At 61.1% G+C, this 27,812-nt stretch overlaps 1 protein-coding gene across 9 annotated transcripts; it reads left to right on the top strand.

Annotated features, from left to right (window-relative positions):
• The first annotated feature begins 40 nt into the window (after positions 1–40).
• Positions 41–27,812, top strand: SBF1 (SET binding factor 1). 9 transcript variants are annotated; one of them, XM_070599286.1, is made up of 42 exons: positions 41–246; positions 6,927–7,012; positions 7,488–7,625; positions 7,834–7,992; positions 8,077–8,187; positions 8,553–8,576; positions 8,827–8,932; positions 9,044–9,176; positions 9,278–9,386; positions 9,477–9,590; positions 9,721–9,798; positions 10,183–10,296; positions 10,377–10,505; positions 10,590–10,688; positions 10,784–10,988; positions 11,070–11,182; positions 12,185–12,334; positions 12,667–12,735; positions 12,813–12,971; positions 13,043–13,305; positions 13,427–13,599; positions 13,681–13,754; positions 13,832–14,027; positions 14,173–14,300; positions 15,013–15,191; positions 15,299–15,435; positions 15,542–15,749; positions 15,960–16,156; positions 16,260–16,397; positions 19,635–19,712; positions 20,033–20,214; positions 20,291–20,470; positions 20,906–21,007; positions 21,083–21,268; positions 21,348–21,474; positions 21,550–21,680; positions 21,749–21,979; positions 25,896–26,003; positions 26,097–26,308; positions 26,990–27,077; positions 27,148–27,279; positions 27,362–27,812. In XM_070599286.1, the coding sequence occupies exons 1-42, from the start codon at positions 192–194 to the stop codon at positions 27,458–27,460; spliced, it is 5,700 nt and encodes a 1,899-aa protein (XP_070455387.1). In that variant the 5' UTR covers positions 41–191; the 3' UTR covers positions 27,461–27,812. The 9 variants fall into 9 exon arrangements, 8 of the variants coding, with proteins under 8 accessions (XP_070455387.1, XP_070455386.1, XP_070455389.1 ...); XM_070599285.1 differs by having other exon boundaries at positions 16,242–16,397; XM_070599288.1 differs by lacking the exon at positions 8,553–8,576.

Raw genomic sequence — 27,812 nt, 5'->3', positions numbered from 1 at the left:
GCGGGGCGGGCCGCGCAGGCGCACGGCGCGCCCGGGCGGGCCGGCTGGCTGGGAAGATGGCGGCAGGAGCCTTGGCCGCGGCGGGGGAGCGGGCCCGGGGCGTCCGGGGTGTGCGGGCCGGGGCCGGGGCCGGGCCATGAGCGCGCCGCCCTCGCGTCCCCGAGCCGCGGAGCCCGCCCGCGCCCCTCGCCATGGCGCGGCTCGCGGACTACTTCGTGCTGGTGGCGTTCGGGCCGCATCCGCGCGGTGAGTGCCGGCCCGCGGCGGGGCCGAGGGCCAGGGCCGGGGTCGGGACCGGGAAGGGTCCGCCGGGCCCGCGCGGAGGCGTCCGGGAGCCGGGCGGGTCGGGGTCGGGGTCGGGGCGGCTTGGGGTCGGGGCCGGGGTGGCCTGCCCGAGGTGGGCAGGGTGGGAGACGGGGCGAGCTGAGCCTCCCGCCGCCCTCGGCCGACCCCGGTCCGGCAGCGCCTCGGCGTCGGCCTGGGAGGTGGGAGGGCCCTGGGCCGGCTCGGCCTCCGGACTCCCGGTTGGGTGGGATGGGCTCTCGCTGCCTTGGCTGACTGCCGGTGGCTCTGCCTCCAGGGGCGCGATCGTTGTTGCAAGCCCCTCCTCTGACCCCCAGTGCCTCTGTCTGAAGCCTCAGGCCCCGTGTGGGACGTCTGGGGTCCAGGAGGCTTGGTGGGATGCAGAAGAGGGGGGATGGAGGGACTGCTTCACGAAGAGGTGCTGTTGAGTTGGAACTCGGAGCACTTCAGGAGGAAATATGGGGAGGAGAGAGACGAGCCTTCCTGGCAGAGAGCCTGGGGTCCTCATACCTGCGAGCCAAGCCCTGGATGGGGGTCATTGTGGTGACTGGTGTCGATGTCCAGGAGGTCCCTGTCTAGGGTCAGCGCCTGTGTCTGAGAGCCCTTCAGCCCAGGGGGTAGGAGAAAACGGAGCTTGACAATGACATCAGCAACAGCCGTGGAGACAGCAGTGTTGGAGAATGCGCTCAATGTGCCAGGCCCTGCACAGCCCTTTGTGTGCATGGTCTCACTTGTTCATCCCAGCAGCCCACCGAGGTTTCCCTGCTATTGCCCCCATCCGTAGAGTGGAGTCAGGGCAAAGAGATTGAGTGCTGGTCTGAGTCCCCACAGAGGGGCCAGGATTCGCACCCAGGCTAACCCAGAGCCAAGCTCTGGGCTCAATCCCAACTGCGAGGGGTCATTGTGTGTCAGTGGGGGAAGTGGGAATGGCTGTGTGGTCAGGCTAGGGCTGAACCTTGAGCTGAAGGTAGAGTGAGCCCCTCAATTTCTGCTACTGCTTATCAGCCCAGTTACCACTGTCACCACCCAGAAACTGGACTTTCTCTTTGCCCTTCTTGCTGAGCCTCACCTGCTGGACCCTGTATGCCCCAGACCCTCCTCAGTGCCCTCTTGTGGTACTTGCTCCTCCTCCCTGCTCTCTCTGTCCGAGTATCCATCCCCTGACACTCAGTCACAAGTGTATCTTTTCCTCCACAGAAGGAGTTCTTGTAGGCAGGGACCCATTGTGTTCATCCTCTGGTCTGCATGCAGCAAGCTCACTATCAGTGTTGTACAGGCCCACGGAGGGAGAGCTGTCTGCTCCAAGGCACATGTAGGGGGCATTGAGGAGGCCATGCCACCTGGAGCAGCGGGGTGCACGGGATCCAGGGAAACAAGGCCGACCTTGTTTCCAGGGTGGCCCCAGTGTGAGGGCGCCTGGGCCAGGTGCCAGGGCAGAGGCTGCATGAGCAGAGTGGACTTGGAGGCTGATGATGCTGAGGGTGCTTTGGGAAGAGTCTGAGGAGGCATAGACCACGGTAGAAGCATGCTGACAGTAGAGGTGGGGAGTTGAGAGTGAATGCGAGGGAGGCGAGAGGGGGCATGGGTGGGCTCCATGACAAGCTGGCTGTGCCATGTGTGTGCTTACTGTGAGAGCCACATGCAGGGTGGGTTCCCCGGGGTGTGTGGCCTCTGAGCAGGATGGGAGAAAGCTGGAGCCCATAGTGCCCACTCACTCTGAGAGGTGGGAAGGAAGGATTCCCGGGCTATCTCCTGCAGTAGGAGTGAGGGGCTGTGGAGCCTCCACACTGCTGCCTTCCAGGGTCGGAGCTGGTCAGCTGTGGGCTGCCACCCAGCCTCAGGGCCTCCCTTGGCAGGACTCATCCGTCCCTGTGATGAACAATCCCTCAGGCTGACCCTGGCTGTGGGGCTGAGGGCAGAGCTAGGTGGTGGGCGGAAGCCTGAATCAGAGGAGCACCATGGGGGTTGGGGGGGTCAGTGGTCCCTGCTTTGTGACCTTGGGCCAGTCTTTTAGTTCTCTGCACCTCAGTTTCCTCATATGGAGAGGGGATGAGTCCCACAGCCCTCCCAGGCTCCTATGAGCACAAAATGGACTCACACATGACGCTGTTCCCACAGAGGCTCCAGGGAGCGATGGGGATCTCATTAATGATGAACAGCAGGGTGGACACCCCTGGGCACAGACACAGTGAGCTCCTGTGCAGGTGGTGGAGCACTCCTGCGCGCTGGCAGGCCTAGGACATCAGAGCAGGGATGCAGGGTCCTTTGGGTTCCATGGTGGGGGTAGAAGTGGTGGATGTCTTGTCCTTGGCCTGGATCTGGACACCCTGTGTGGAGCTACTGGATGCAGGGCCTGGGTGTTGAGTCGCAGAGTCCTGCCTGAGGGAGCATCCAGGTTTCGTGGTTACCACCTGGTGGATCTCTCCAGGCAGGAGGCGTGAAGGGGGCTGGGTGGGAGCCCTTCTCTCATCTTGGAGGACACAGGCATTCCTCTGGTGAGTAGGGGGAGTGCCTTCACTGGGGATATGGGTTTAGTACCTTCTGCACCCTGGGTCTGGCTCTGGGGACATTGTGGAGGCCAGATAGACTACCAGCACTCAGCTTCTGGTCCGGGAGGGCCCTGACAGTGGTCAGCTGGTAAAACACGACATGGCCAGTGCCAGGGTGTGTCTTTGGGAGAAGGAGATGCAGCTGACCTGACCAGGCGGCCGAGTGCATGTCTGCCAGGGGAGGGACTGGCCCCCTCTGTGCTGGAGGCGCTGCCTCCCCAGTGTCTGAGAAGAAGACTTCCACGCCTCGCCTGGCCTCTCAGTCCTGACTGTGCTGAGCTGGCTGCGTTCCTGGGCCCCATCTCGTCTCCCCACCCTTGTCCCTGCCCTCACTCTGGAGCAGGTTGGGGCTGTTTGGGATGGCCTCAGCTGGCTCCCAGTCCCCACCCTGGGGAGCCTGAAGGGTCCAAGGCCTTGGGTCAGAGCCGGTCTGGTCAGACTGGGGGGAGGTTGGGGAGGACCAGTGGAAAGGCTGCAGTCTCTCTGCACGTCTTGCCGCCGTGGCTGGCCGGGGACAGCCTGTATGCTAGGGTTTGGGTGGGTGGGTAGGGCAGCAGGAAGATGCTGTCCTCCCTTCACCGTCTTCCCAAAGCTGGGCTTGTCCCAGGGTGTGTGCACTGAGGGGTGTGGAGGGGCGGGAGGGCCAGCAGAGGAGGCTGCTGTCCTCCTGTGCCTCTGCCCACAGTGCGTGCTGGCCCGGGCCAGCCCTCCAGGCGTCGGAGCCTGGCACTGGTGACGGGTGCTGCCAGCAGATGACAGAACGTGTGCTCTGTGTTCTCCGGCCCCTCGTTCAGGCCTGCAGCCACACTGGGCTGCCTAAGGGGACATGGCTGCAAGAGGAAGCTCTTGTCTCCGTCTGTCTCAGGGGACGTTGGTGCCCTTCCTCCTAGGGCCCCCCAAAGAGCCCCGCCCTGTCTCGCATGGCTGTGCCGGTTGGATTAGTTCTGTCACAGTGTGTGGGGTGGTGCCCTCCCTCCTCTCTGCCCCAAGGTGGGGGCAGCTCTAGAGGGGCAAGGAGCTCAGCCACTAGAGCTTATGTCCATGGCCACAAGGGTTTGAGTGGGCGGGGGACACTAGGAGATGTGGCAGGAGTCCCCCCACCCCCAGGATGCAGACCAGCAGCCAAGCTGCAGCCTGGCACCTGCTAGCACAGAGCTGAGGTGTGGGCTGGGGTCTCGGAGAAGGGTCAGGTAGAGGCCAGGAGTCAGGGCCTCTCCATGGCCTGCCCTTCCAGGGACAGGCTGCTGTGTCCTGGAGTGCGGCGGGGCTCCGGAAACTGCCCTGCACTCCTGACTGAGGAACCTGTTTGCTTGTGGGGTGTGAGTGAGGCTGGGTGTGGGAGGATGGTGGTAGAGCCGGCTGTATACATTCAGTCCTAATTAGGCTGTGGTGTGTGCCAGGCACAGGTGCAGCGATGGATCCAGAGGCGTAGCTTCTTGCTCATGGAGCTCCCGTCTGGCCCAGCTGGCCAGCAGGTGCACCGGGATCACAGAGGGGTCTGGTGGAGGGAGGGAGGTCCTGGAGCTCCCACTGAGGCCCCAGGCTTAGGCAGGGTGCAGAGAGCTACCTGGAGGAGGGGACACTGTTTGTGCTGGGACCTGAAGGCCAAGTTTGGGGATGTCATGGTCCAGAGAAGGAGCTGGGAAGGCGAAACTTGCTCACCCTGCCCAGTCACCTGCCCTTGGAGGCAGTTGGGACAGCTCAAGGAAAACTTCCAGTTGGTTCTTCAGAGGGTGGAGCCTTGCAGGTGGGAGTTGACGTTTCACACAAATGAGATGGGGAGCGTGGGTGGTGGACAATGGCCAGCCACTCTGCCCACTCCCCTACAGGGAGAGGCTGCTGGGAGCAGCCCTGTGAAGGCTGCCTGTTCGCCTGGCCTTGGGAGGGAGGCTGTGGGGCAGAGACTGCTGTCCCCATCTACACATACCCCCTCTTCCCTCCTCTGCTTGCTGCCTCGTGGCAAGAACTGGGTGAGCCCTGGGTGTCAGCCAGGCTTGGGGCCGCACACAAGTCAGCCCTTGGAGGAGTGAGGAGGCGCGGGAGGAGCCACAGCGCAAGGCAAGCTGGCTGGGGGCCTGTTGAGGGTGGCCCTTGGGGGTGGACCTGGAGGAACCCCAGGGGGCTTCGTCTTGGTGGGCCGTGTGCGTTCATGTGTGTAGGTGGGTGTGGCACCAGCAGACATCTGTTCTTCTCCCCCACCTCGTCCTGTCTGCCGCCTCAACTTGGGGTGTCAGTGGTGGGGGGAGGGGAGCAGGAAGCTGAGGTTTGTGAGTCAGAGTCGTGGCCCCTCGCCACCGCTTCCAGCCGGCAGCAGCCTAACACTGCTGACCTCTGTGGCACTGCCTCCCTCCATGATCCTGGAGGGTGGGGAGGTCTCCTGAGATTGCATTTCAGCTCCTCTGCCTTCAGGGGCCTGGGGAGTGTGTGCTCTTGGGGTCTGTTCACCAGTGCCCATGGGTCTAGGCCTGTGCTCGGGCCCCCAGCTCTGTCTGAGGCTCCTGCGCCCATGCAGGTTGTGGGCGGACCAGGCCAGCTGGACATGGCGCCACAGTTCGGCAGGCCCTCAGAGGCTGCACACGGTGGCCTCCTGGGCCTTGGAGCAGACCCTTAGGGAGGTTCCATGCTGAGCGCCCTCCCTGCACCCATCTGCCCCTGCCCTTTTGCTGGTGTGGGCAGCAGTGTTGAGGCTGGTTCGAGCAGAGGGCAGGGACATCTGTGCCTGGGGACCTGCGTGTGGTGTGTGGGAGTGAAGGTGGGGAGGCTTTTTTCTTTCGCTCTTCATCCTGCTGCCATGCTGGGTGGGAGCTGGAGGAAGAACAGAGACCCGTGCCCATCCTCCATACATCCTGCGAGGCAAGTGGTCTCCTGACATGGCCCTTGTTAAGCCTCCTGGTTTGGCTCTGTAGGGGGTGAGCAAGAGGCAGGGGCCTCCAGCTGGCCCCACTGGTGTGTACTGGACCTGAGAGCAGTGCCCTGAGGGCAGAGTAGGGGAGCAGACCAGAGGGAGCTTAGTGGGCCATGGGGTTCCAGGGAGTGGAGGGGGTCTCTGGGGAACACATTGGGAGCTAGCAGTCTGGGGATGCAGTGTGCCAGGGGCACATGCATGGACACGGGCCTCCTGTCCCCCAGGCCCCTGGCCTCCTCCCTGGCCCAGGGACCAGGGCTGGGCTGCACTTGGCGCCCTGCTCTGTGGCTGACACATGGTGGCCAGCGTGGGCGGGGAGCAAGCCTGTGTGCTACCACCTCCAGCGCTTCTTCAGTGGGCGTCATGAGATCAGGTCCTTGTCCTTCCTGCCAGGTGCCAACCTTCCCTGGGACATGCTGGCTGTTTTCTGGGACCTGTGCTGCACCTGCTTGTCTCTGAGGCAGCAGGGCCAAGCAGAAGTTGGGGCTGTGGGCATGGGTGGTCTCTCCCCTGGCCTAGACAAAGTGTGAGACCTCTGTACCTCTCTCATGGGCCCGGGGCTGGTGGGTGAGGCGGAGCCAGGGAACAGGGCGAGGTGCTGAGCAGGGTGCCCACTGTCCTCTTGGTGTGTACTGCCTGGCAGGCTGGGGGCGGGGGGTCATGAAAGCCAGGTGCCTAAGCTGGGGGTTGGCTTTGGAACTGTCTGGAACTACTCTTCCCCTCACTGGGAGGCACGTGCTGTGCAGTAGGGCTGGTGTGCTGCAGGCTGGAGGTGGGTTCTGGCTGGGGATGTTGACATGGAGGGGTGGGGTCTGGGAGTGAGTGGGGAGCAGGGAGTGTCCCTGGGGCCAGGGCTTTTGTGCTCTTGGTGCCTGGTCTAGCGAAAGGCTTGCAGGGACTCTGATCCCACAGCAGAGGTTCCTCTCTGTGCCCTCTGGTGGCCCTCAGGTCTGTGACTGCCTAGTGGCCTCTCCTCACAGGAGTATTTTTAGGGAAATGACAGGTCTTGGAACTGAGGCTGTTGTGGTGACAGATGAGGGCCAGGGTGGGTGGGACGTTTCCACCCAGGGGCCTTGATGTAGCCATGTGAGACTTTTGAGGCTCCTGACTGGGTGTGGGTATGAGTGTGGGAGGTAGTAGGTGTTCTGACCACCTGCTCCTGTCCTCAGGGAGTGGGGAAGGCCAGGGCCAGATCCTGCAGCGCTTCCCAGAGAAGGACTGGGAGGACAACCCGTTCCCCCAGGGCATCGAGCTGGTGAGTGGAGGTGCTCCCCTAGGGTGTCGAGCTGGGGGTGGGAGGTACTGAGATGGTGGGGGCAGGTGAAGGCCAGGCCAGCAGCCCAGCGTTTGTCCCTCCTGGACTGTGAGGAGCCTCCGTGGTGCACAGCCCCTGCTGGGCACAAGATGTCAGGACTACTACAGAGGGCAGGGGCGCTGGCTGGCTGGCAGGGTGCCTTGTATCCACAACATGTCGTCTTATCCCTTTCTCATGATGGTGGGGACTGCATCCTGAGTCCTAGAGTCCTCACCCCACACAGTGAGGCCAGAGGCTGTTAGTCTTTTTTGTGGGGCAGGGGACTGAGGTCCCGGAGGTGACACGCCGCCAGGGTCACAAAGCAAAGTGTTCCCTGCTACATTGGAACCCGGCATCCGGGCCTTGGCTGTGCAGGCACTGGAGGGCAGGGGCACAGAAAGCTGAGTGCTGACCCCTGACCCCTCCTGCCCCGCAGTTTTGCCAGCCCAGTGGGTGGCAGCTGTGTCCTGAGAGGAACCCACCGACCTTCTTTGTTGCCGTTCTCACTGACATCAACTCTGAGCGGCACTACTGCGCCTGCCTGACCTTCTGGGAGCCAGCAGAGCCCACACAGGTCAGCTTGGGGCTCTGGGGTGCAGCCTGTGTGGGGCTGAGTCTCTGGCTGTGACTGCCTCTCTCTGCCCCTGTCTGTGACTGGTCCTGACACCCCAACCCCATGGAGGCTGGAGTTCCTGAAGGGCTGGTCTCGTCTGAGTCACCTGTGTCCTCCTGGGCTCGTGGGACGTGCCTGAGAGCCAGGCGAATGGGGCTTCTGTCCACAGGAAGCAGTGTGCACCGAGGATGCCCCCGAGAGGGAGGAGGAGGTGGATGAGGGAGGCCCAGTGCGACTGTCACCTGCAGCGCCCGGCCCGCCTGGCCAGCTGTTTGCTCCAAAGACGCTGGTGCTGGTGTCTCGACTGGACCACGCGGAGGTGTTCAGGGTGAGGTGGGCACCGAGGGCGCAAGCAGGATGTGTGGTGCTCCCACTGGCTGTGCTGCCATTCCCCAATCTCTGGTCCTTGCAGAACAGCCTTGGTCTCATCTACACCATCCATGTGGAGGGCCTGAATGTGGGCCTGGAGAACGTGATTGGGAACCTGCTCACATGCATCATCCCCCTGGCTGGGGGCTCGCAGGTGGGTCTTGGGGGCAGCTGCTGTCCACCCGCAGCTATGGGCCCTCCTGGTGCCACAGCTGTGGGGGTGGGGCCTGGTAGGCAGTTGGAATCCAGCCTGAGCTGAGTGTGGCCCCAGGCCTTGGACGCTCTCCTGCGTCTTGGTGCTACTGTCACCCAGCGTCTTTTCTCTGCCCTGCCTGCTTGCCTGTGTGTCCCGTGTCTCACCTGGCTCTCCACCTGGCGTCCTTCAGTTTCTCTGTCCTCTCGCTCCTTGAGTTTGCCTGTCTCTGGATGTCGGTGTCAGCTTGTCTGTCTGCTCCTTGGTCCATGCCCCCACGTGCGGGTGTGTCTAACCGTGTTTCTCTACCTGTCTGTCCTGTGCAGCTGGACTCTGTTGAGGACGGAGTGGTACGGATTCTTTGTTTCTTCTGCCCACCCAGGCCCCGCCCCTGCCCCAGGTCAGAGGCCCTGAGTTTCCTCTGCAGCACTGCTTTGGCCCACAGAGACTGGGCATGGCCTTTCCCTCATGCCATGCCGCCCTTCCCAGCCAGTCCCGCCATGGAGTCTGTCAGTCTACCAGGCCCACCTGAGGCTGCGGAGCTCTGGGCGGACACGCGTCTGGTCGGAATGCTGAGTGTCGGTCTCTCTCTTTCCACAGAGAACCATCTCGTTGGGGGCTGGCGACCGGCAGGTCATCCAGACCCCGCTCGCCGACTCGCTGCCCATCAGCCGCTGTAGCGTCGCCCTGCTCTTCCGCCAGCTGGGTGAGCCCACCTGTCCCCTCCACTCCACCTGGGGACTGGCGGTCAGAAGTCAGGGTTCTCAGTGCCTGGGTTGGATGCCAGGGCCCCTTCAAGCCTGTCCTCTCCTTTTAGGTATCACCAACGTGCTGTCTTTGTTCTGTGCTGCTCTCACGGAGCACAAGGTGCTCTTCTTGTCTCGGAGCTACCAGAGGCTCTCAGACGCCTGCCGGGGGCTCCTGGCACTGCTGTTCCCTCTCAGATACAGGTGCACACTGCCTGGCCCCTCCACCCTGCCCCCTCTGCCCAACCCTTCTGCCTGGCCCCATCCTCTGTGGGGCTTGCACACTGAGCCCCCGCCTCTTACAGCTTCACCTATGTGCCCATCCTGCCGGCACAGCTCCTGGAAGTCCTCAGCACACCCACCCCCTTCATCATTGGAGTCAATGCGGCCTTCCAGGCAGAGACCCAGGAGCTGGTGAGGGCTGTGGTTTGTGTCTGCCTTGCTGCTCTAGGCCTTGCTGACTGGCCTGTGGGTCCCTGACCACTTGCTCCCTTTGGTCCACAGCTGGACGTGATTATTGCTGATCTTGATGGAGGGACGGTGACTGTCCCCGAGTGTGTGCACATTCCATCCCTGCCAGAGCCACTGCAGAGTCAGACACACAGTGTTCTTAGCATGGTGAGCCAGGGCCTGGGACCACAGGGGAGCTTGGGCCTCAGGGAAGCCGGGGTGGAGCCCCTTGGCAGCAAGGGGAGCCCAGGGTCCGGGGCTGGCATGCAGCTGACCCCACTCCCCTCTGCTCCTGCAGGTCCTGGATCCAGACCTGGAGTTGGCAGATCTCGCCTTCCCCCCACCCACGACATCCACTTCCTCCCTGAAGATGCAGGTGCAGGGCCCCCCACCTTGTGCCCTCTCCTTAGGTCTGCGGCTGCTGGTGGCTGGCTGGCAGTGCTGAGCCTGCTGTGTGGCCACCTCTTCTGGGGCGGTTGCAGGAGGCTGCATGGGAGGAGTGAGCCTCTGAGGGCCTGTGCTATAGTGGTTGTCGGCACTGAGTCTTAGAGGAATCACCATGGCTTTGTGTGGAGGAAGGTTGGAGGGGTGGGGGTGGGCATGGGGGTGGGGGGGGGGCAGGGCTGCCCGGGGAAGCCTGGGCAGCATAGACAGGTGGGTTTGAGTGAGAAGAGGTTGAGCCTGGGGTGGGCGCAGGGGTATGCAGGGGCCTGGGTAGGCCTGTGGGCCTGGTGCTTACGTGCACCCACCTGTGCCCCAGGACAAGGAGCTGCGTGCCGTCTTTCTGCGGCTCTTTGCTCAGCTCCTGCAGGGCTACCGCTGGTGTCTGCACATGGTCCGCATCCACCCAGAGCCTGTCATCCGTTTTCATAAGGTGGGCCTCCAGGCAGGGGCAGGGGTGGAGGGGGTGGGGAGGTAAATGCCCAAGGAGCTGACCTCCTGGTGTGCCCCTAGGCAGCCTTCCTGGGCCAGCGTGGGCTGGTGGAGGATGATTTCCTGATGAAGGTGCTGGAGGGCATGGCTTTTGCAGGCTTCGTGTCGGAGCGTGGGGTCCCTTACCGCCCTACGGACCTGTTTGATGAGGTGCATCCCCACCCCAGCTGGGAGGAGCCCCCGCCACCCCCTCCTCACCCCAGCCAGCCCACCTGACCCTGCCTCCTTCCCCAGTTGGTGGCCCACGAGGTGGCACGGATGCGGGCGGATGAGAACCACCCCCAGCGTGTCCTGCGTCACGTCAAGGAACTGGCAGAGCAGCTCTATAAGAACGTACGGAGGCGGCGTGAGGGGGTGGGCTAGCCCAGCAAAGTCACTGGTGCCGCCCCGGCCTGGCCTCTTGCCCACGCCTGCCTGTGTCCCCCCAGGAGAACCCATACCCTGCTGTGGCTATGCACAAGGTGCAGAGACCAGGGGAGGCCAGTCACCTGCAGCGGGTGCCCCGGCCCTTCCCCCGGCTGGACGAGGGCATGGTGCAGTGGATTGTGGACCAGGCCACGGCCAAGATGCAGGGTGCACCCCCGGCTGTGAAGGCTGAGAGGAGGACAACTGTGCCCTCAGGTCCCCCCATGAGTGCGTAGCGGGGAGAGGGAGCCCTGAGCATGGCCCAGGGTAGGCATGAGTTCAGGGGTGAGTGCATTCTCTGCTCCCCAGCTGCCATACTGGAGCGGAGCAGCGGGCTCCATGGCAACAGTGCACGCCGTCTGGAGGTGGTCCGAAACTGCATCTCCTATGTCTTTGAGGGAAAGATGCTTGAGGCCAAGAAGGTGAGGGCGTGCGGGGAGTGCTGGGGGCTCTGTTGAAAGGGAAGCCTGTGTACCGGCAGGAGGGCTCTGACCTGGAGTCAGGGCAGCATCTCTCAGGAGCCCCAGCCCTTGTTTACCTGCCAGCAGCTGGAGGGAGCTGGGCTGGCAGGAGGGGCAGGTGGGCACCAGGTCTCAGATCTCCCCTGCATCCCAGCACAGCTGGACGGGGCCTGCTGCGGAAGCTGCACGAGAGGGATTTACTTCAGCTTTTAGATAGCAGAACACCCTAAAAGTTTTTAATATTCAGTTTCTTCTTCATCCTTCGTGAAAAAAAAAGGGTGCAGACCCTCCACCTGTCATTTTTTTTTTTAAGTTATGGAAAGTGGAACCTCCTCACACACTTCTGCCCTTTGTGGTCTTCATTAACACCTTGGGGTCTCTCACAAGAGCCAGTTTGAATCTGTTTTGTGTTTCACAGCTGTGTGCTCCCCTTTGAGGCACCTGGTTCTTCCACTAGCCCTTTATTGGGGGCCTGCGGGGTCCCGGGTGCTTTACAGTGGACGATGGTAACAACAGGACAACCATGCTGTCCTTTCTGCAGCCCGCCCGCTGCAAGCCAGCTGCCGGCTCTGTGTTACGCTTGAGTTTTCTGGACACCAAGGCCCCGGTGGGCTGAGTACTGGGGCTCAGGGCTGTGGGGCCTCACTCCAGAGCACGTCGGTGCACTGGCTTGAGAGCATGCTGCCTTGCTGTCCTTGTGTCGCCATCATCATGAGCTTTTGTGTGTGCAGGGCTGGGCCCACTAGAGGTGCTAATGAGGCTGCAGAGTTTGGGCACACATGACCTGGACAGATCCTGGGTCCCCTCCATACTTGGAGCCTGGGCTCTGGCCTCCCGGGTGCCCACTGCCCTCCCTCCTGGGCTCTGTGCCTTGGCCTTCCCCGTGCCTCCCTCCTGCCCTCGGCGTGGCTGGATGGGTCCCGTGTAGGCAGTGCCCTCAGCCCCGTGTTCCCCTGGCCCCAGCTGCTCCCGGCTGTGCTGAGGGCCCTGAAGGGGCGTGCGGCCCGCCGCTGCCTCGCCCAGGAGCTACACCTGCATGTGCAGCAGAACCGGGCAGTCTTGGACCACCAGCAGTTTGACTTCGTCGTCCGCATGATGAACTGCTGCCTGCAGGTTAGGCCGGGCCTCCCACCCTGCCAGCAGTGTGGCCGTTAGTCGGGGCGGGCGGGGTTCCCCAGTCTACCCAGAAGGGTGTGTCTTCTGGCAATGCTGATAGCTGGGGAGACCCTGGGCTGCTGGTGGGGATTGTGGGTGAGAACCCTTGTTGGAGACAGGGGTTCTCGTCTCTGGTGCCCAGATTTCCTGTCCTGAATCTTGGAGCAGCCCTGGGGGCTGGTGCAGCTGGTTCAGGGACAGTGGTGGGAGGTGCTGCTCTGGCAGCAGTGCCAGTCGGGGTGTGAGGAGTGTGGGGAGAGGGTTCCGACGGTCTTGTGGCTTTGCTGCAGGACTGCACCTCCCTGGATGAGCATGGCATAGCAGCTGCTCTACTGCCCCTGGTCACGGCCTTCTGCCGGGTGAGTGCTGGGGTGGCCCAGGTGTCCCCCCCAGCCCCTTTCCGCTGCACCCAGTGACTCCAACCTGGCCTCTGCAGAAGCTGAGCCCGGGGGTGACGCAGTTTGCGTATAGCTGCGTGCAGGAGCACGTGGTGTGGAGCACGCCGCAGTTCTGGGAGGCCATGTTCTACGGGGATGTACAGACCCACATCCGAGCCCTCTACTTGGAGCCTGCCGAGGACCGAGACCCCTCCCAGGTATGGGGGTACTCCCTGGGCCTGGGGGAGCGGGACTGGCCTGGCCCTGGCTCACCTTGGCACTCTGGCAGCTTGGAGAGGCGTCTGCACAGGATGAGCGCTCTGCCCTGGACGTGGCGTCTGAGCAGCGGCGTCTGTGGCCAACCCTGAGCCGTGAGAAGCAGCAGGAGCTGGTGCAGAAGGAGGAGAGCACAGTGTTCAGCCAGGCCATCCACTACGCCAACCGCATGAGTTACCTGCTGTTGCCCCTGGACAGCAGCAAGAGCCGCCTGCTGCGGGAGCGTGCGGGGCTGGGTGACCTGGAGAGCGCCAGCAACAGCCTGGTCACCAACAGGTGGGGGCCAGGCCTCAGTGGGCCTTAGAGGGTGGGTGGGGCTCAGGATGGGATGGGGCCTGGGTGGGACAGGCCTCGGGTGGGATGGGTCTGTGCCCACCGTGCCCCCTCCCTGGCCCAGCATGGCGGGCAGTGTGGCGGAGAGCTATGACACGGAAAGCGGCTTCGAGGATGCAGAGACCTGCGATGTGGCTGGGGCTGTGGTCCGCTTCATCAACCGCTTCGTGGACAAGGTCTGCACAGAGAGTGGGGTCACCAGCGACCACCTCAAGGGGCTGCATGTCATGGTGCCAGGTATGGGGGGGTCTGGGCATGGAAACACTCCCACTGACGGGTAGGCAGGGGGCCCAGGGCGTGAGGACTGCTCTCCTCCAGACATTGTCCAGATGCACATCGAGACCCTGGAGGCCGTGCACCGAGAGAGCAAGAGGCTGCCCCCCATCCAGAAGGTGAGTGAGGGCCGGGTGGGGCTGTGGGCTCCAGGGCTGGGGCTGTGTCCTGAGGCTCGGTTCCTGTCCCTGAGCAGCCCAAACTGCTGCGGCCGCGCCTGCTGCCTGGAGAGGAGTGTGTGCTGGACGGCCTACGTGTCTACCTGCTGCCAGACGGGCGAGAGGAGGGCGCAGGGGGCAGTGGGGGAGGGCCTGCACTGCTCCCAGCCGAGGGCGCCATCTTCCTCACCACATACAGGGTCATCTTTACGGGGATGCCCGCCGACCCCCTGGGTGAGCCTTTGCACCCACTTCTGCGCCCACCCTCCCCTCCCTTACCCACCCACTGTCTCCTCCTCCCCCACCTTCCAGGGGCCCCCCATAGCTCTGGGATCCCCTCCCCTCCCCACCCCCCTGACTCTGCCTGGCCTGTTATAAGTGGGGGAACAGGTGGTGGTCCGCTCCTTCCCGGTGGCTGCACTGACCAAGGAGAAGCGCATCAGCGTCCAGACCCCCGTGGACCAGCTCCTGCAAGACGGGCTGCAGCTGCGCTCTTGCACATTCCAGGTCAGGCCAGGGGTGTGGGGTGTGCGGCGGGCCATGCTGGGGCAAGGTGGGCATACTGGGAGGGAGCATACTGGGGGAGACATGCTCGAGGGAGCTGGAGTGGGGTCGGGCCCTACTCTCGTGTGGGCGGCTGCGGCTCTCACTGGTTTACAGGTGTCTGAGCCCTCAGTCTTGTTCTTATGAGCAGGCATTAAGCCAGATTTCCCCTGTGGCACTTATGATTCCTGAGTCTGCACAGGAGTCGCTGTGCATTCCTGTTTCCTTTGTGGGGCCCTGACCCTGGAGCCCATGTCTGGAGTGTGCTGCATGAGCCTAGCACAGTGGAAACTTACAAATAAAGATGAAACACCATTAACTTGGGTTCCTTGGCCTCACGGCCACACTGCAGCGCAGCGAGCAGCTTCCTCTGCGTGCCATGTCCTTGTGGCACTCTCTCGGGGGGACACGCCTCACCATGCCCCAGGGTGTCCACAGCTTGATGGAGAGGTGAGGTTGATCCTTCACAGCCCCACAGGGGGCCTGGCCACCCTGCTCCTGGGGCCTGTCTGGCCACTGGGTCCTCACTTGTCCATCCTGTTTGGAACACCCGAGTTCCAGTGACACAGCACCTGGGCGTCCGGAGGTTTTCCTGTGTCTGTGGCCAGGACTGTGCCTGTGTCTGTGGCAGGCCCACAGACTGCCCAGACCTCTGAGGCCCTCATGTCTGATGCAGCTGCTGAAGATGGCCTTTGATGAGGAGGTGGGGTCTGACAGCGCCGAGCTCTTCCGCAAGCAGCTGCACAAGCTGCGTTACCCGCCGGACGTCAGGGGCACCTTCGCCTTTGCCCTGGGCTCCGCCCACACGCCTGGCCGGCCGGCCCGTACCACCAAGGACAAGGGTCCTTCCTTCAGGTGTGGAACTGGGCCCCGAGGCCAGGGCACCTGCCCCTTTCAGAACTGCTGCATGCTTGTCCCCATATCCGTTCTGCTCACCTCTGCTGACCCTACATGCCCCCCAGGACCTTGTCCCGGAACCTCGTGAAGAATGCCAAGAAGACCATCGGGCGGCAGTATATCACTCGGAAAAAGTACAACCCCCCAAGTTGGGAGCACCGGGGCCAGCCACCCCCTGAGGACCAGGAGGACGAGATCTCAGGTGGGGCGTGGGAAGCCCTGGGTGGTCTGGATAAAGACGCTGTGTAGAGGGCTGGGGGGCCTGGGCGATCTGTGGGTGACAACCCAGTGTGCCTGGCCTGCCCCAGTGTCGGAGGAGCTGGAGCCCAGCACGCTGACCCCCTCCTCGGCCCTGAAGCCCTCGGACCGCATGACCATGAACAGCTTGGTGGAGCGGGCGTGCTGCCGGGACTACCAGCGCCTGGGCCTGGGCACACTGAGCAGCAGCCTGAGCCGCGCCAAGTCCGAGCCCTTCCGCATCTCCCCAGTCAACCGCATGTATGCCATCTGCCGCAGGTGAGGGCAGCCGCATCAGCCACACCATGGCGCCTGGCCAGACGAAACGAGGAGGGAGAGGGCAGAGGCTACAGGCTAGCGTGGCAACTGCCTCCCGCCAGGTGGCTTCTAGGAGGGTCTGCAGTGCCCTTGGCCTGTGAGCTTGGGGAGAGCCGCTCTGTGCATTCCCTGTCCCTGTGACCTCCCTCACCCTCATTCGCTTCCTCACAGCTACCCTGGGCTGCTGATCGTCCCGCAGAGCGTCCAGGACAATGCCCTGCAGCGGGTCTCCCGCTGCTACCGCCAGAACCGCTTCCCCGTGGTCTGCTGGCGCAGCGGGCGCTCCAAGGCCGTGCTGCTGCGCTCAGGGGGCCTGCACAGCAAGGGTGTGGTCGGCCTTTTCAAGGCCCAGAATGCACCTTCTCCAGGTAACCTTCCTTGTTTCCACTGCCATGCCCTGTGCCCTGTGCCCACCTCGCCCCACCCGGGCTCTGACTCAGGCTGTGGCTCCAGCTCCAGCTCTTCCTCTAGGCCAGTCCCAGGCGGACTCCAGCAGCTTGGAGCAGGAGAAGTACTTGCAGGCTGTGGTCAGCTCCATGCCCCGCTATGCTGATGCTTCAGGACGCAACACCCTCAGCGGCTTCTCCTCGGCCCACATGGGCAGCCACGGTGAGGGATGTTTGACAGTAGAAGGACTTTTGGGGCGTTGTGGAGGCATTTATGGAGGGCAGGCCAGCAAGGGGGCAGGATGTTTGCAGTGTGGGACCAGGTAAGTGTTCTGAAGCCCTGCTCTGACCACTCTTCTCTCCCACCCAGCGTCAGCCTAGCTCCTTGATCTCCTTGTCTTCTCTGCCTATGGCCTCCAAGTCACTGAACACAGACCTTGAAACCCCAATATGGTCCCCGTCCCTCCTTCGTCCTTTTCCCCACCATGTCCCCACAACGTCACTGTGGTTCACCCTCCATTCAGGCCATCTACTGAACCTTACTGCTTGGCCCTGTCCTTCCCATCTGTCCGGCCCCTTGGGCTTTGACTGCAGTGGTCTCCCCATCTCTGTCCCAATCATGCGCATCCTTAACACACAGGTGGACCCAGGCCTGCAGGACCCTCCCCGCCTCTGTCCACACCCAGCCCTGCCCATAAGCTGGCGTCTCTCCTGATGGCCTTCTGACCTGTGCAGGGGGCCCATTGTCCCAGTTTGCAGAGGAGGCACCAGGCCTCAGGGGTCGAGGCATGGGCCCAGGGGCCATCCGCGGGCTCTCCCCCTCGCCACCAGGGCACTGGTGTGGGGTGGCCCCCAGGGGTGCTCGGTGATGTGAGAGAACATGTATTGCTGTCCACATGGGGGTGGACAGCCCTGTAGAGGGGGCCCCTGGCCTCCTGGGTGACTGGCAGGGACCCTGCTGGGGAGGTGAGCCATGTGGGTACTGGGCACTGAAAGGCTTCCAGACAGGAGAGGGCGCCATGAGGAAAGGTGCGTGGGCCACAGTCTGAGGCTGCAGGAGGGTGTGTGAGAACAGGGGGGGCCTTCTTCTCTAGGGTCTCACTCCAAGGCGGTCACCTCTCCTGCATCCTGCTTACCCACCACCGACCCCATCTACTTCCACCTGACTCTGTCCTCCCGCATCTGACCCTATCTTCCCCCTCCCCACTTTGTCCCTCTGATGGATCCCATCTACCCCAGACTCTGTCCTCCCTGCTACCCCATCTCCCCCTCATCTGACCCCTCCCCACCCCACCCCATCTGCAACTCACCCCATCCTCAGCTTCCCCCATCTCCCCTCCCCCTCCTCCTGGATTCTCACTGATGCTCTGGCCCTGTCTGGCTCCTCCTTTTGGCTTGGCTGATAGATGCAGGGGCTCCTCAAGGGTTGGTCCTCAGACTTGTGAGTCCAACCACTGTGCAGCCCACGTTGGACCTCTGTGTCTGGAGCCTGGTTGTCTGGCAGCCTCTCATTCTGTGCTTGGACATCTCATCTCCCCACTGGAGGCATGAGGTCTGGGAGGCTGCCTGCCCCAGGCCTGGCCGTGGCCCAGACGCTGGCCCAAGGCTGCCTCCCAGCCCCTGGGCCTGCACCTCAGCAGGTGTGGTAACAGTGTCCACCTGGGAGGTTTGGTGGGTATGACTGGTTTATCCCACACCTGGAGCTGTCCTAGCCGTTGTGTGCTCAGAGTTGGTAGATGTCACACGAGGGGTCGCTTCTCTGAGACCCTGCCCACACCCTGGGTGATGCAGATGTCGCTCCCGGGCTTGCTTGTGGGTCAGGCCTTCTGGTCTCCTCCATCCCTCACGCTTATCTGCACTTTTCTCTGCTGCTGCTTCAGCTCCCAGACGCACTGGGGTACACAGGTGGGTTTTGGGGGCTGATGGCACCACTCACGGGCCGAGCCTCCTGAAAGCCCAGGTGCCATCCTTGATTCTTCCTGATCTGCCCACCTTGAGTCCCGTGAGCTGGCTGCCCAAGCCTGCAGTCTTCCTTGCAGCCAATTGCCCCTAGCCTAACCCAGGCCACTCCTGCCCGCTCCAGAGGTCTCCCGGTGGCCCCACCGCCTCTTCCTGTGGCAGGAGAGGCTCCAGAGCACACAAGGGCCTTCATCCTCCATAGTGGGGCCTGAGGAGCGTCCCCTGCACACCGTACTCCTGCTCCTGCACGGTGCTTCCTTTGCTGTCTGAGCACAGCCTCTGTCCCTGTTGACCCTGTAGGCCTCAGCTTGTGCTGCACGGCACCCTGAGCTCCTGAGCTCTGTCTGTATCTGTCGTTGCCCCTTGCTGGCACTGGGGCCAACGCGGCCAGGAACAGGGGTGGCCAGTCTGCCCTCGTGGATGCTGTCCGCACAGACCTTCTTGAGGGGCACAGACCTTACTTCTGTCTCATTCCTCTGCTAGTTCTAGTGGCTTTTGGTTTTCCAGACATCTAAGTCTGTCATTAAGTATGTTTTCCAGTCATATCGTCTTTCTGCTGTCTGCCCTCTCCAGAGGTTGAGTGGCGTCTATACTCAGAGAGCGGCACCCTCCCCGTGGAGCCCTTCGTCTCCCACTGCCTTCGTCTTCCCCTCATTTTCTTGGGCATCCCTGACTGTCCCCAAAGCTCAGTGGGGCTGCCTCCTGGTGTACTTGAGTTCTGGGTGTGGCTGCCCCCCTCAGTGCCGGGAGGCACATAGGGCTCCACTCACCCTAGCTGGACACAGGCTCCAGTCCGGGATCTGTCCATGTCAAGGTCACACCGTGTCCTTGTTGTGGGTGACTGTCCCTCCTGCTCACGGCAGGGAGGGCTGGTGTCGTGCTTGTCTGTGGCGACTGTGGCAGTGGGCAGGGGACTGCCCTGCTGCCCTTTCTGCAGAGGCACTGAGCCCTGAGCAGGGCCGGGCGCAGGCTTTGGAGCCCGGAGACCATTGTGGAGCTTCGTTGTGGGCGTCCTGTGCCACGAGGCTGGGCTGTCCCAGCCTGTAAGCCTCAGCCTGGCCCTCGCAGCCTGGTGCTGCCCTGAGGTTCGGGCCTGTCTGTGTCCTGCACTGAACTGCTCTCTGTGGTTCCAGGCTGGGAACTTCCAGGCTCTGGGCCTCCTCTTCTCGGGGCTGCGCCTCATGGCCCATCCTGCCACTGTGTGCTGGGCAGATACTTGGTGGCTGAGGGCAGAGGAATGGGCCATGGAGGAGGCATTTGAAGGAGACCCCAGCATTCCTGCCTCTCCTCTGACCCTTCCTACCCGCCACAGGCCCTCTGCTCCCTGGCCTGCCCTGGGGCCCACAGAACCTTGAGCTGAGCCCCGCTGTCTCCGGGGCTCTTGGGGGACTTGGTGGAAACCCAGCTCTGTACCTAGAGAGCTTTGGGCTGCAGGCCCCCTACATTGGGCGCACCCCAGACCTGGGCCCAGGCCTGAGCCTTCTCTCTGCTGTGCCCCCAGTGCCCAGCCCCAGAGCCAGGGTCACCACGCTGTCCAACCCCATGGCGGCCTCGGCCTCCAGACGGACCGCTCCCCGAGGTACCGTACCAGCAGTGCAGGCCAGCTCCCCCACACCTGGCACTGACAGCCCCCGTGTGACTAAGTAGTTGCAGGCACTAACGCCCCCCCCAACACCTGGCACTAACAGCCCCGTGTGATAGACAGCATAACCCAGTCCTCCTCACAGCCCTGGGCACTAACAGCCTGATGCCCTGAGTCTTGCCCCGGCCCCTGACACTAATGCAGGCACAGGCCCCCACTGGGGTCCCGTCGACCTCCCCTGCCCTACCCTGGGAGCTCAGCCCCAGGTAAGTGGTGTCCTGGCCCTGCTTGGGTGCTCACCTGGTTTCTCTATGCAGGTAAATGGGGCAGTGTCCGGGCCAGTGGGCGCAGTGGTGGGCTTGGTGCTGACGTGGGCTCCCGGCTAGCAGGCAGAGACATGCTGAGTTCCCCCCAAGCCAATGGGGCTCCCCCTGACCCAGGATTTTTGCGGCCACACCGTGCAGCTCTCTACATCATTGGGGACAAAGCCCAGCTCAAGGTGACTGGGGTTGGGGCATGGGGCCAGGCGGGGGCACAGGGCTTGGGCACATCTCACCATGGCCGGCCTCCTCCAGGGTGTGCGGCCAGACCCCCTGCAGCAGTGGGAGCTGGTGCCCATCGAGGTGTTTGAGGCACGGCAGGTGAAGGCCAGCTTCAAGAAGCTGCTGAAGGCGTGTGTCCCGGGCTGTCCTGCTGCCGAGCCCGGCCCAGCCTCCTTCCTGCGCTCGCTGGAGGACTCAGAGTGGCTGATCCAGGTCTCTGCACTGCCCCTGCTGCAGCTGAGGGTGCCTGCCTGGGTGTAGGCACCTAGAGCCAAGCATAGGATGGGGTCTCGGCTTGCTTGTGTGATGGTGTTGGGCCCTGGGAGGGGATGACAGCCACTTCCTGGCAGTGGTACCTGGACAGCGGAGGGAGACCGGGGTCCTCTGCTGTCTGTCAAGATGGGGCTGGGCATCTCAAGGGCAGGGGGTGCCTTTCGAGTCCTGGGGGACTTGGGAGGGCTGGAGGAATCAGTGGTTAGCATGTCAGAGCAGATGTGTTCAGTGCTGTCCCCACCTCGTAGGCTGCCCCTGGGTGTGGTGCTCACACGGCTGTTGCTCCCGTGGACATGTAGGTCTCAGGCCTGGTCAGGTGCTAGGGTCCATGGGTGCCGGCTCTGGGAGGTGCTGATGGGCTGCCGGTCCCTGCAGATCCACAAGCTGCTGCAGGTGTCGGTGCTGGTGGTGGAGCTCCTGGACTCGGGCTCCTCCGTCCTGGTGAGCCTGGAGGATGGCTGGGACATCACCACCCAGGTGCGTTGTGAGTTGTAGGGCCGGGTGGGGCAGGATCCCCTGGGTGCCCTCCTGACTGGCTGGTGGTGCTGGCAGGTGGTATCCCTGGTGCAGCTGCTCTCAGACCCCTTCTATCGCACCCTGGAGGGCTTCCGTCTGCTGGTGGAGAAGGAGTGGCTCTCCTTCGGCCATCGATTCAGCCACCGAGGGGCCCACACCCTGGCCGGGCAGAGCAGTGGCTTCACACCTGTCTTCCTGCAGTTCTTGGACTGCGTGCACCAGGTGAGTAGGTGGCCATGGGGCAGGGGGCGGCTGTGCATGCTGACTTGTCCCTTGGCCTCTTACCAGTGACCCTGCACAGGTCCACCTGCAGTTCCCCATGGAATTCGAGTTCAGCCCATTCTACCTCAAGTTCCTTGGCTACCACCATGCGTCTTGCCGCTTCCAGACCTTCCTGCTCGACTCAGACTACGAGCGCATCGAGCTGGGTATGGTGTGTGGGTGGGCATGGGCAGTAGGGCACCTGCAGGTGGGCAGCCAGGGCTCAGTACTGCCCCTTGCAGGGCTGCTGTACGAGGAGAAGGGGGAGCGAAGGGGCCAGCAGGCGTGCAGGTCTCTGTGGGAATACGTGGACCGGCTGAGTAAGAGGACACCCATGTTCTACAACTATATGTATGCGCCTGAGGACACAGAGGTGAGCTGGGGCCTGGTCAGGGCAGGCGGCTCCTCCTGCCCAGCTCCTCATACCAGGCCTGCCCCCAGGTTCTGCGGCCCTACAGCAACGTGTCCAACCTGAAGGTGTGGGACTTCTACACTGAGGAGACGCTGGCCGAGGGCCCCCCCTACGACTGGGAGCTGGCCCAGGGCCCCCCCGAGCCCCCAGAGGAGGAGCGGCCTGATGGGGGTGCGCCCCAGAGCAGGCGCCGTGTGGTGTGGCCCTGCTATGACAGCCGCCCCCGAGCCCAGCCCGATGCCATCTCACGCCTGCTGGAGGTGCGCAGAGCTCCCCTGACACCCTGAGGGTGTGTGCGTGTCCATGTGTGTGCACGCGTGTGTCTACATGTGCATATCTCACGCCTGCTGGAGGTGCGTGTAATCCGCCCGACACCGTGAGGGTGTCTGTGTGTCCATGTGTGTGCACGTGTGTGTCTGCATGTGCATATCTCATCTGCTGGAGGTGCATGTAGCCCCCCCAACACCACGAGGGTGTGTGCACGTGTGTCTGCATGTGCACGTCTCACACCTGCTGGAGGTGCATGTAGCCCCCTGACACCGTGACGCATGTGCCTGCACGTGCGTATCTCACACCTGCTGGAGGTGCATGTAGCTCCCCCTGACACCATGAGGGTGTGTGCCTGTCCATGTGTGTGCACACATGTGTGTGCACGCATGTGTCTGCATGTGCGTGTGCGTCAGTCCAGTGGCCCTGCCCCTCCCCAACCCTCCGAACTGCCTGCCAGCCTGCCATGACTGTTGCTCCCGTGGCCCCGCCCCACCCCAGCCGGTGCATGTTGGCAGGCAGTGGTGACTGGAGGCTCTAACCTCCCAGTCTCAGGACACGGCTTCTTTGCTCTGGGTGTGTGTGGGGTCAGCCGCGAGGGAGGACAGGGTTTTCCCAGGAACTGTTCCTCCCCTGGCCGGACTGCTGCACGAACTTCCTGGGTGTACCTGGCTGTCGGCCACACAGAGGTCCATGGTGGCTCCAGGCCCAGCCTGCCCCACCCACGCTGATGGGAGCAGTGGGTCTTCTGGGTTCTCTCCGCCCCTTCAAAGAGAGACGTACCTGTGGCTCTGGAAGTTGGGGCTTGACCGTTAGGCCTCTCTTGCCTTCCCTCCGCCATCCTTGGTGGGCATATCTGCTCAGCCTCGACTCAGGATCCAGCAGGGCAGAGACCCCTGGGAGAAGGAAAAAGGCCCCCTGAGCTGAGGGTGGGCCAGAGTTCTCCACAGTGGCCGAGCAATCAGAAGGCTGTGACCTCAGCTCCAGATCACAGAAGGATTTGTACTCCCCTCTCCACCTTAGCTGTGGGTTTTGGGTTATATCTGAGCATCTTAGAGCTGCTGTTTCCTTGTGGGGAAAGTGGGGTGCTGATTCCTGCCTCTCAGGGAGGTGGTGAAGTATAAACAAGTCTTGCTTCTTTCTTCCTTCTGGGTTTTTTTTCCCACTAACAATTGAGTATTTTTTAGTATTCCCTGTTGCCTGCTTTACTTGGCTCTTGAGCTGTACCTGTGCTCTTTCGTGGTTGTCAGGGGCTGTCCCTCCCCTGTGGGAACCACACGGTACACTCCACCACCTCTTTCTGCCCTTCACGCTGTTGTCATCATGCATCTTTCTTTTACTTGTGATATAAACGCACAGCAGGTACATGTTTCAAATAGTCCACTTCAAATAGTCCACTTTGTTTTAAAGAAATTAGGAAACGAGGAAGAAACTTCCCTTATCTGCCATTTCCAGTCTTCTTGCACTCTCAGTGTAGATCTAATCTGGTATCACTTCCCTTCAGCTTGAAGACTTCAAGGTTTCTTGTGGGGCAGGTCCGCCAGTGACAAACCCTCAGCTTTAGTTTACTTGGAAATGTCTTCTTTGTACCTGTATTTTTTAACAGGTGTTTTCTTTGGATACAGCATTCTAGGTTGACAGCTTTTACACTCAGCAGTTCACAGATGTTCTTGTTTTCTGGCTTGCGTTGTTTCTGATTAAAAGTCGGTGCTCATTCTTAACCAGTAAACTGTATAATGTCATCCTTTCCTCCTCTGGCTGCCTTCAGGATGTTTTCTTCATCTTTGGTTTTGGCAGTTTGACCTTCAGGTGGTTTTTCTTTCTGCTCATCCTGCTTGGAAGCTCTTTAGGCTTCTTAGATCTATGGAATGATAGTTTTCTTAAAATTTAGGGACCGGCCCGGTGGTGCAGCAGTTAAGTGCGCACATTCCGCTTCAGCGGCTCAGGGATTGCTGGTTCGGATCCTGGGTGCGGACATGGCACTGCTTGGCACACCATGTTGTGGTAGGCGTCCCACATATAAAGTAGAGGAAGATGGCCACGTATGTTAGCTCAGGGCCAGACTTCCTAAGCGAAAAGAGGAGGATTGGTAGCAGTTAGCTCAGGGCTAATCTCCCTCAGGAAAAAAAAAATACATTTTAGGCCATTATTTCTTTAAAAAAGTTTTTTCTGTACAATCTTTCCCTTCCTTTCCTCTGGGACTTTATTGTCCCCTAGGTCACTGAGGCTCTGCTTGTTTCTTCCTCTAGTCTTTCCTCCCTGCAATTCATTTTGGATGCTTCTGTTACCCTGTCTTCAGGTTCACTGCTCTTTTTATGTTTAACATGCTCTTAAGCCTATCTGATGAATTGTTCATTTTAGGAATTGTATTTTTCAGCTCTAGAATATCCATTTGTTTTTTTATATTTTCTGTAGAGATTCCCCGTCTGCTCAACCATGTCCATCTTTTGTGTGTGTCTGTGTGTGTGAGGAAGATCTTTGCTGAGCTAACATCTGTGCCAATCTTTCTGTTTTCTGTGGGATGCTGCTGCAGCGTGGCTTGATGAGGGTCCACGCCTGGGAACTGAACCCCTGAACCCCAGGCCACCGAAGCAGAGTACGCAAACTTAAGCACTATGCCACTGGGCTGGCCCTCAACCACGTCCATCATTTTCTTTCAATCTTAAACATATTTATAATAACTATTTTGAATTTCTTGTATGTTAATTCTAGTTCCTATTTCATTTCTGGGTCTGTTTCTTTTAACTTTCCCCCTAATATGGCTCTCATTGTCCTGCCTTTTTGCGTGTCTAATAAATTTTTTTGTAAGCTGGACCTTGGTCTGCACTATTGAGGATCAGGATTACGTTGTCTTTCTTTAGAGTCCTGGGTTTTCTTGCAGTTAATGAGCTTGTGGACTGGCTTGATCTTTCAAGGGTCTTTTCTCATCTTTGCTAGGGCAGCTCTCGAGAAGCCTCGACTCTAGGTTAGAGGAGCTCTACTCCACAGACATGGCCTCTTCAGGGTTTCAGCTGAAGGTTTGGTGTCTTCAGTAAGGTGTCTCCACTCTGACTGTTTGGAATTCCCACATCTTCCCATATTGTGTACCCTTCGGAATTTAGACTTAGTTCACAGCTTCTTATTAGCTGCTCTCTGCCAGGCCCTGTGACATCTTGCTTTGCACATGGCAATTTAATTTGGCCAAAGACTCAAGGAGGCTTCTGTGTTATTCCCGCCTCTTATATGCTGCCCTGCAGATCCATGTGTATCACCATCCCTGAGCTTCCCACCTCTGCCTCCTCAGCTCCTCAAGACCCAGTGCTCTGCTTAGACTCCACCTCCCTGCACACTGGCCAGGCCAGACTGTAGGGCTCCCTGGTGTGGCCCCATTTCGGGGTCTCAGTGCTGCACTGCTGGCTGTCTGACACCTGGAAACAACTACTTCCTATTCTTATCCAGTTTCATAGGCACTCATGGCGGGTGGGCTGGTCAGGGACTCTGTCATGGTTGGAAGCAGAAGTCTGCCTACATTTCTGTGTTGAACTCAGCTAGCAGTTTCATTGTTACTCTTTTGCAGTGAGCACGTCTTTTTCTGGCTGGTTTTGGGATTTCCTCTTTGTTTTCAGCAGTTTTCCTGTAGTATCTTGGGGAGGGGGGCGGTGTGTTCAGCTTATCCTGTTTGGGGTTTCTGGTGCTTCTTGATTATACTGTTTGATGCTTCTTGTTATTTTATAATATTTTCAACCATTGTCTCCAAATATTGATCCCACTCACCCCCACCCCGCCTTTCTCTTCTTCAGTACTCAGTTATAGGTGTGTTAGCGTTGTTCATTGTTTCACTTTCTTATATTTTCCATCCTTTTGTCTTTTCATGTTCCAGTCTGGATATTTTCTTCAGAATAATCTTTTAGTTCACTAATTCTCCCCTAGGAGCTGCAGCGGCTGGAGACAGAGCTGGGCCGGCCCCCTGAGCGCTGGAAGGACACGTGGGACCGGGTGAAGGCTGCACAGCGCCTTGAAGGCCGGCCAGATGGACGTGTGAGTGGGGGTGGGTTTGGGGGGTGAGGTGGGCTTGCTGCCTGGAGGAGGCCATCACCTGCCCTGACACAGGGCACTCCCTCCTGCCTCCAGGGTATCCCCAGCTCCCTGCTGGTGTCCAGCGTGCCCCACCACCGCCGCTCGCTGGGTGTGTACCTGCAGGAGGGGCCTGTGGGCTCCACCCTGAGCCTCAGCCTGGACAGTGACCAGAGCAGCAGCTCAACTGCATCTGGCTCCCGCCAGGCAGCCCGCCGCAGCACCAGCACCCTGTACAGCCAGTTCCAGACAGCTGAGAGTGAAAACAGGTGTGACGGGCACCTCCCACTGCAGCGTAGACACGTCTGAGCTAGGAGGGCTCTGGGGTCCTGGGTGGTTCTCAGATAGAGGGGCAGGTACCTTTGGGGGAGCTTCTACTTATTTCCTAGGTGGAAGGATTTGTCAGGGAGGCCACGATGCTAGCCAGAGCATAAGCTGGGGAGAAGTAGGTGGACTTGGAAGGGGTTTGGGATGTAGAACCAGTGACCGCAGCTGGGCTGTGGTGGCTGTGGAGCAGAGGGACGGGGCTGTGGGATACCCCATGAGGGCAGGCAAGGTACCAGGTGAGGCTGAAGCAGGTTGCAGGTGAGGCTGGGGCTTGGCAGGCTGCATCCCACCCTTGGGCCTGGAGAGGTCACGTTGCCCCAGTCACCTCTCCAAACCTGCCTGCTGCATGTTCCTCCTCCTTGTGGAGGGTGGCATCTGCCCTGTGTGTGCAGCTGCTTCCCTGAGACCCTGAGGCTCCTGTATGGCACCCTCCCCAGTGTCTATCATGTGAAGGGTATGGGGGACAGCCCCTGGGCTTCTTTGTGGCCCTCTGGCCAGCCTTGGGTCAGTTTGGGGGTATGGTCTTGCTGCTGGAGCTGGGCAGGCAGGGGGGCAACTGCTGGGGCCTGGGCTTAGCTAGGCCCTCATGGCTTACCTGGCCCCTGGTCCTGCTGCAAATGCAGGTCCTATGAGGGCACCCTGTACAAGAAAGGGGCCTTCATGAAGCCCTGGAAGGCCCGCTGGTTCGTGCTGGACAAGACCAAGCACCAGGTGAGTGGTCACTGGGCAGGGGAATGGGGCACAGGGCTGAGGGGGCCCTGCTGACTTCCTGCCCCCTCAGCTGCGCTACTATGACCACCGCGTGGATACGGAGTGCAAGGGTGTCATCGACCTGGCAGAGGTGGAGGCTGTGGCGCCTGGCACTCCTACTATGGGCGCCCCCAAGACCGTGGATGAGAAGGCCTTCTTTGACGTGAGCTGTGGCAGGAAGTGGGGGTGGGGGGGGGGGCGCTCCATGGGGTAGAGCCCTGGAGTCAGCGACCCGCCATCCCCAGGTGAAGACGACGCGTCGTGTTTACAACTTCTGTGCCCAGGACGTGCCGTCGGCCCAGCAGTGGGTGGACCAGATCCAGAGCTGCCTGTCAGACGCCTGAGCCCAGCCTTGCTTGGGCTGCTCTGCGTCCAGTCGTTACAGACCACTAGGGGTGGGCAGGGCCCCCCGGCCATGTTTACAGCCCCCACCCTTGACAGTATTGAGGCCCCGCCCCCAAACTTGTGTGTACAGCCCCCACCCACCCTGCCCACCCCCATCTGCCTGGCCAGCTCTAACTTATTTTGGAGTTATGGTTGAGCACCGGCCGGAAGGCGGCCATGGTACCCTTGCGGTGGGCCTGTAAATAATCCATCCCACCCAGCCCCGTCAGTGTGCTGGCCCCGGCCGGCTGGCCGCAGGCAGCCCGTTCCTAGAACCAGATTCTATAAAGAAAAAATTAACGATGTGCCACA

Source organism: Equus przewalskii, chromosome 29 (genome assembly GCF_037783145.1).
Source record: "Equus przewalskii isolate Varuska chromosome 29, EquPr2, whole genome shotgun sequence".
NCBI classification, from domain to species: domain Eukaryota; kingdom Metazoa; phylum Chordata; class Mammalia; order Perissodactyla; family Equidae; genus Equus; species Equus przewalskii.
This window is presented reverse-complemented; position numbering and strand designations above follow the sequence as displayed.

Excerpts from the sequence above, each read along its gene's own strand:
- SBF1 (XM_070599285.1), top strand. The coding sequence starts at position 192 with ATGGCGCGGCTCGCGGACTACTTCGTGCTGGTGGCGTTCGGGCCGCAT. Across the intron at positions 8,577-8,826 it reads ACTCTGTTGAGGACGGAGTG|AGAACCATCTCGTTGGGGGC; the intron begins GTACGGATTCTT and ends CTCTTTCCACAG. Across the intron at positions 27,280-27,361 it reads ATGAGAAGGCCTTCTTTGAC|GTGAAGACGACGCGTCGTGT; the intron begins GTGAGCTGTGGC and ends CGCCATCCCCAG.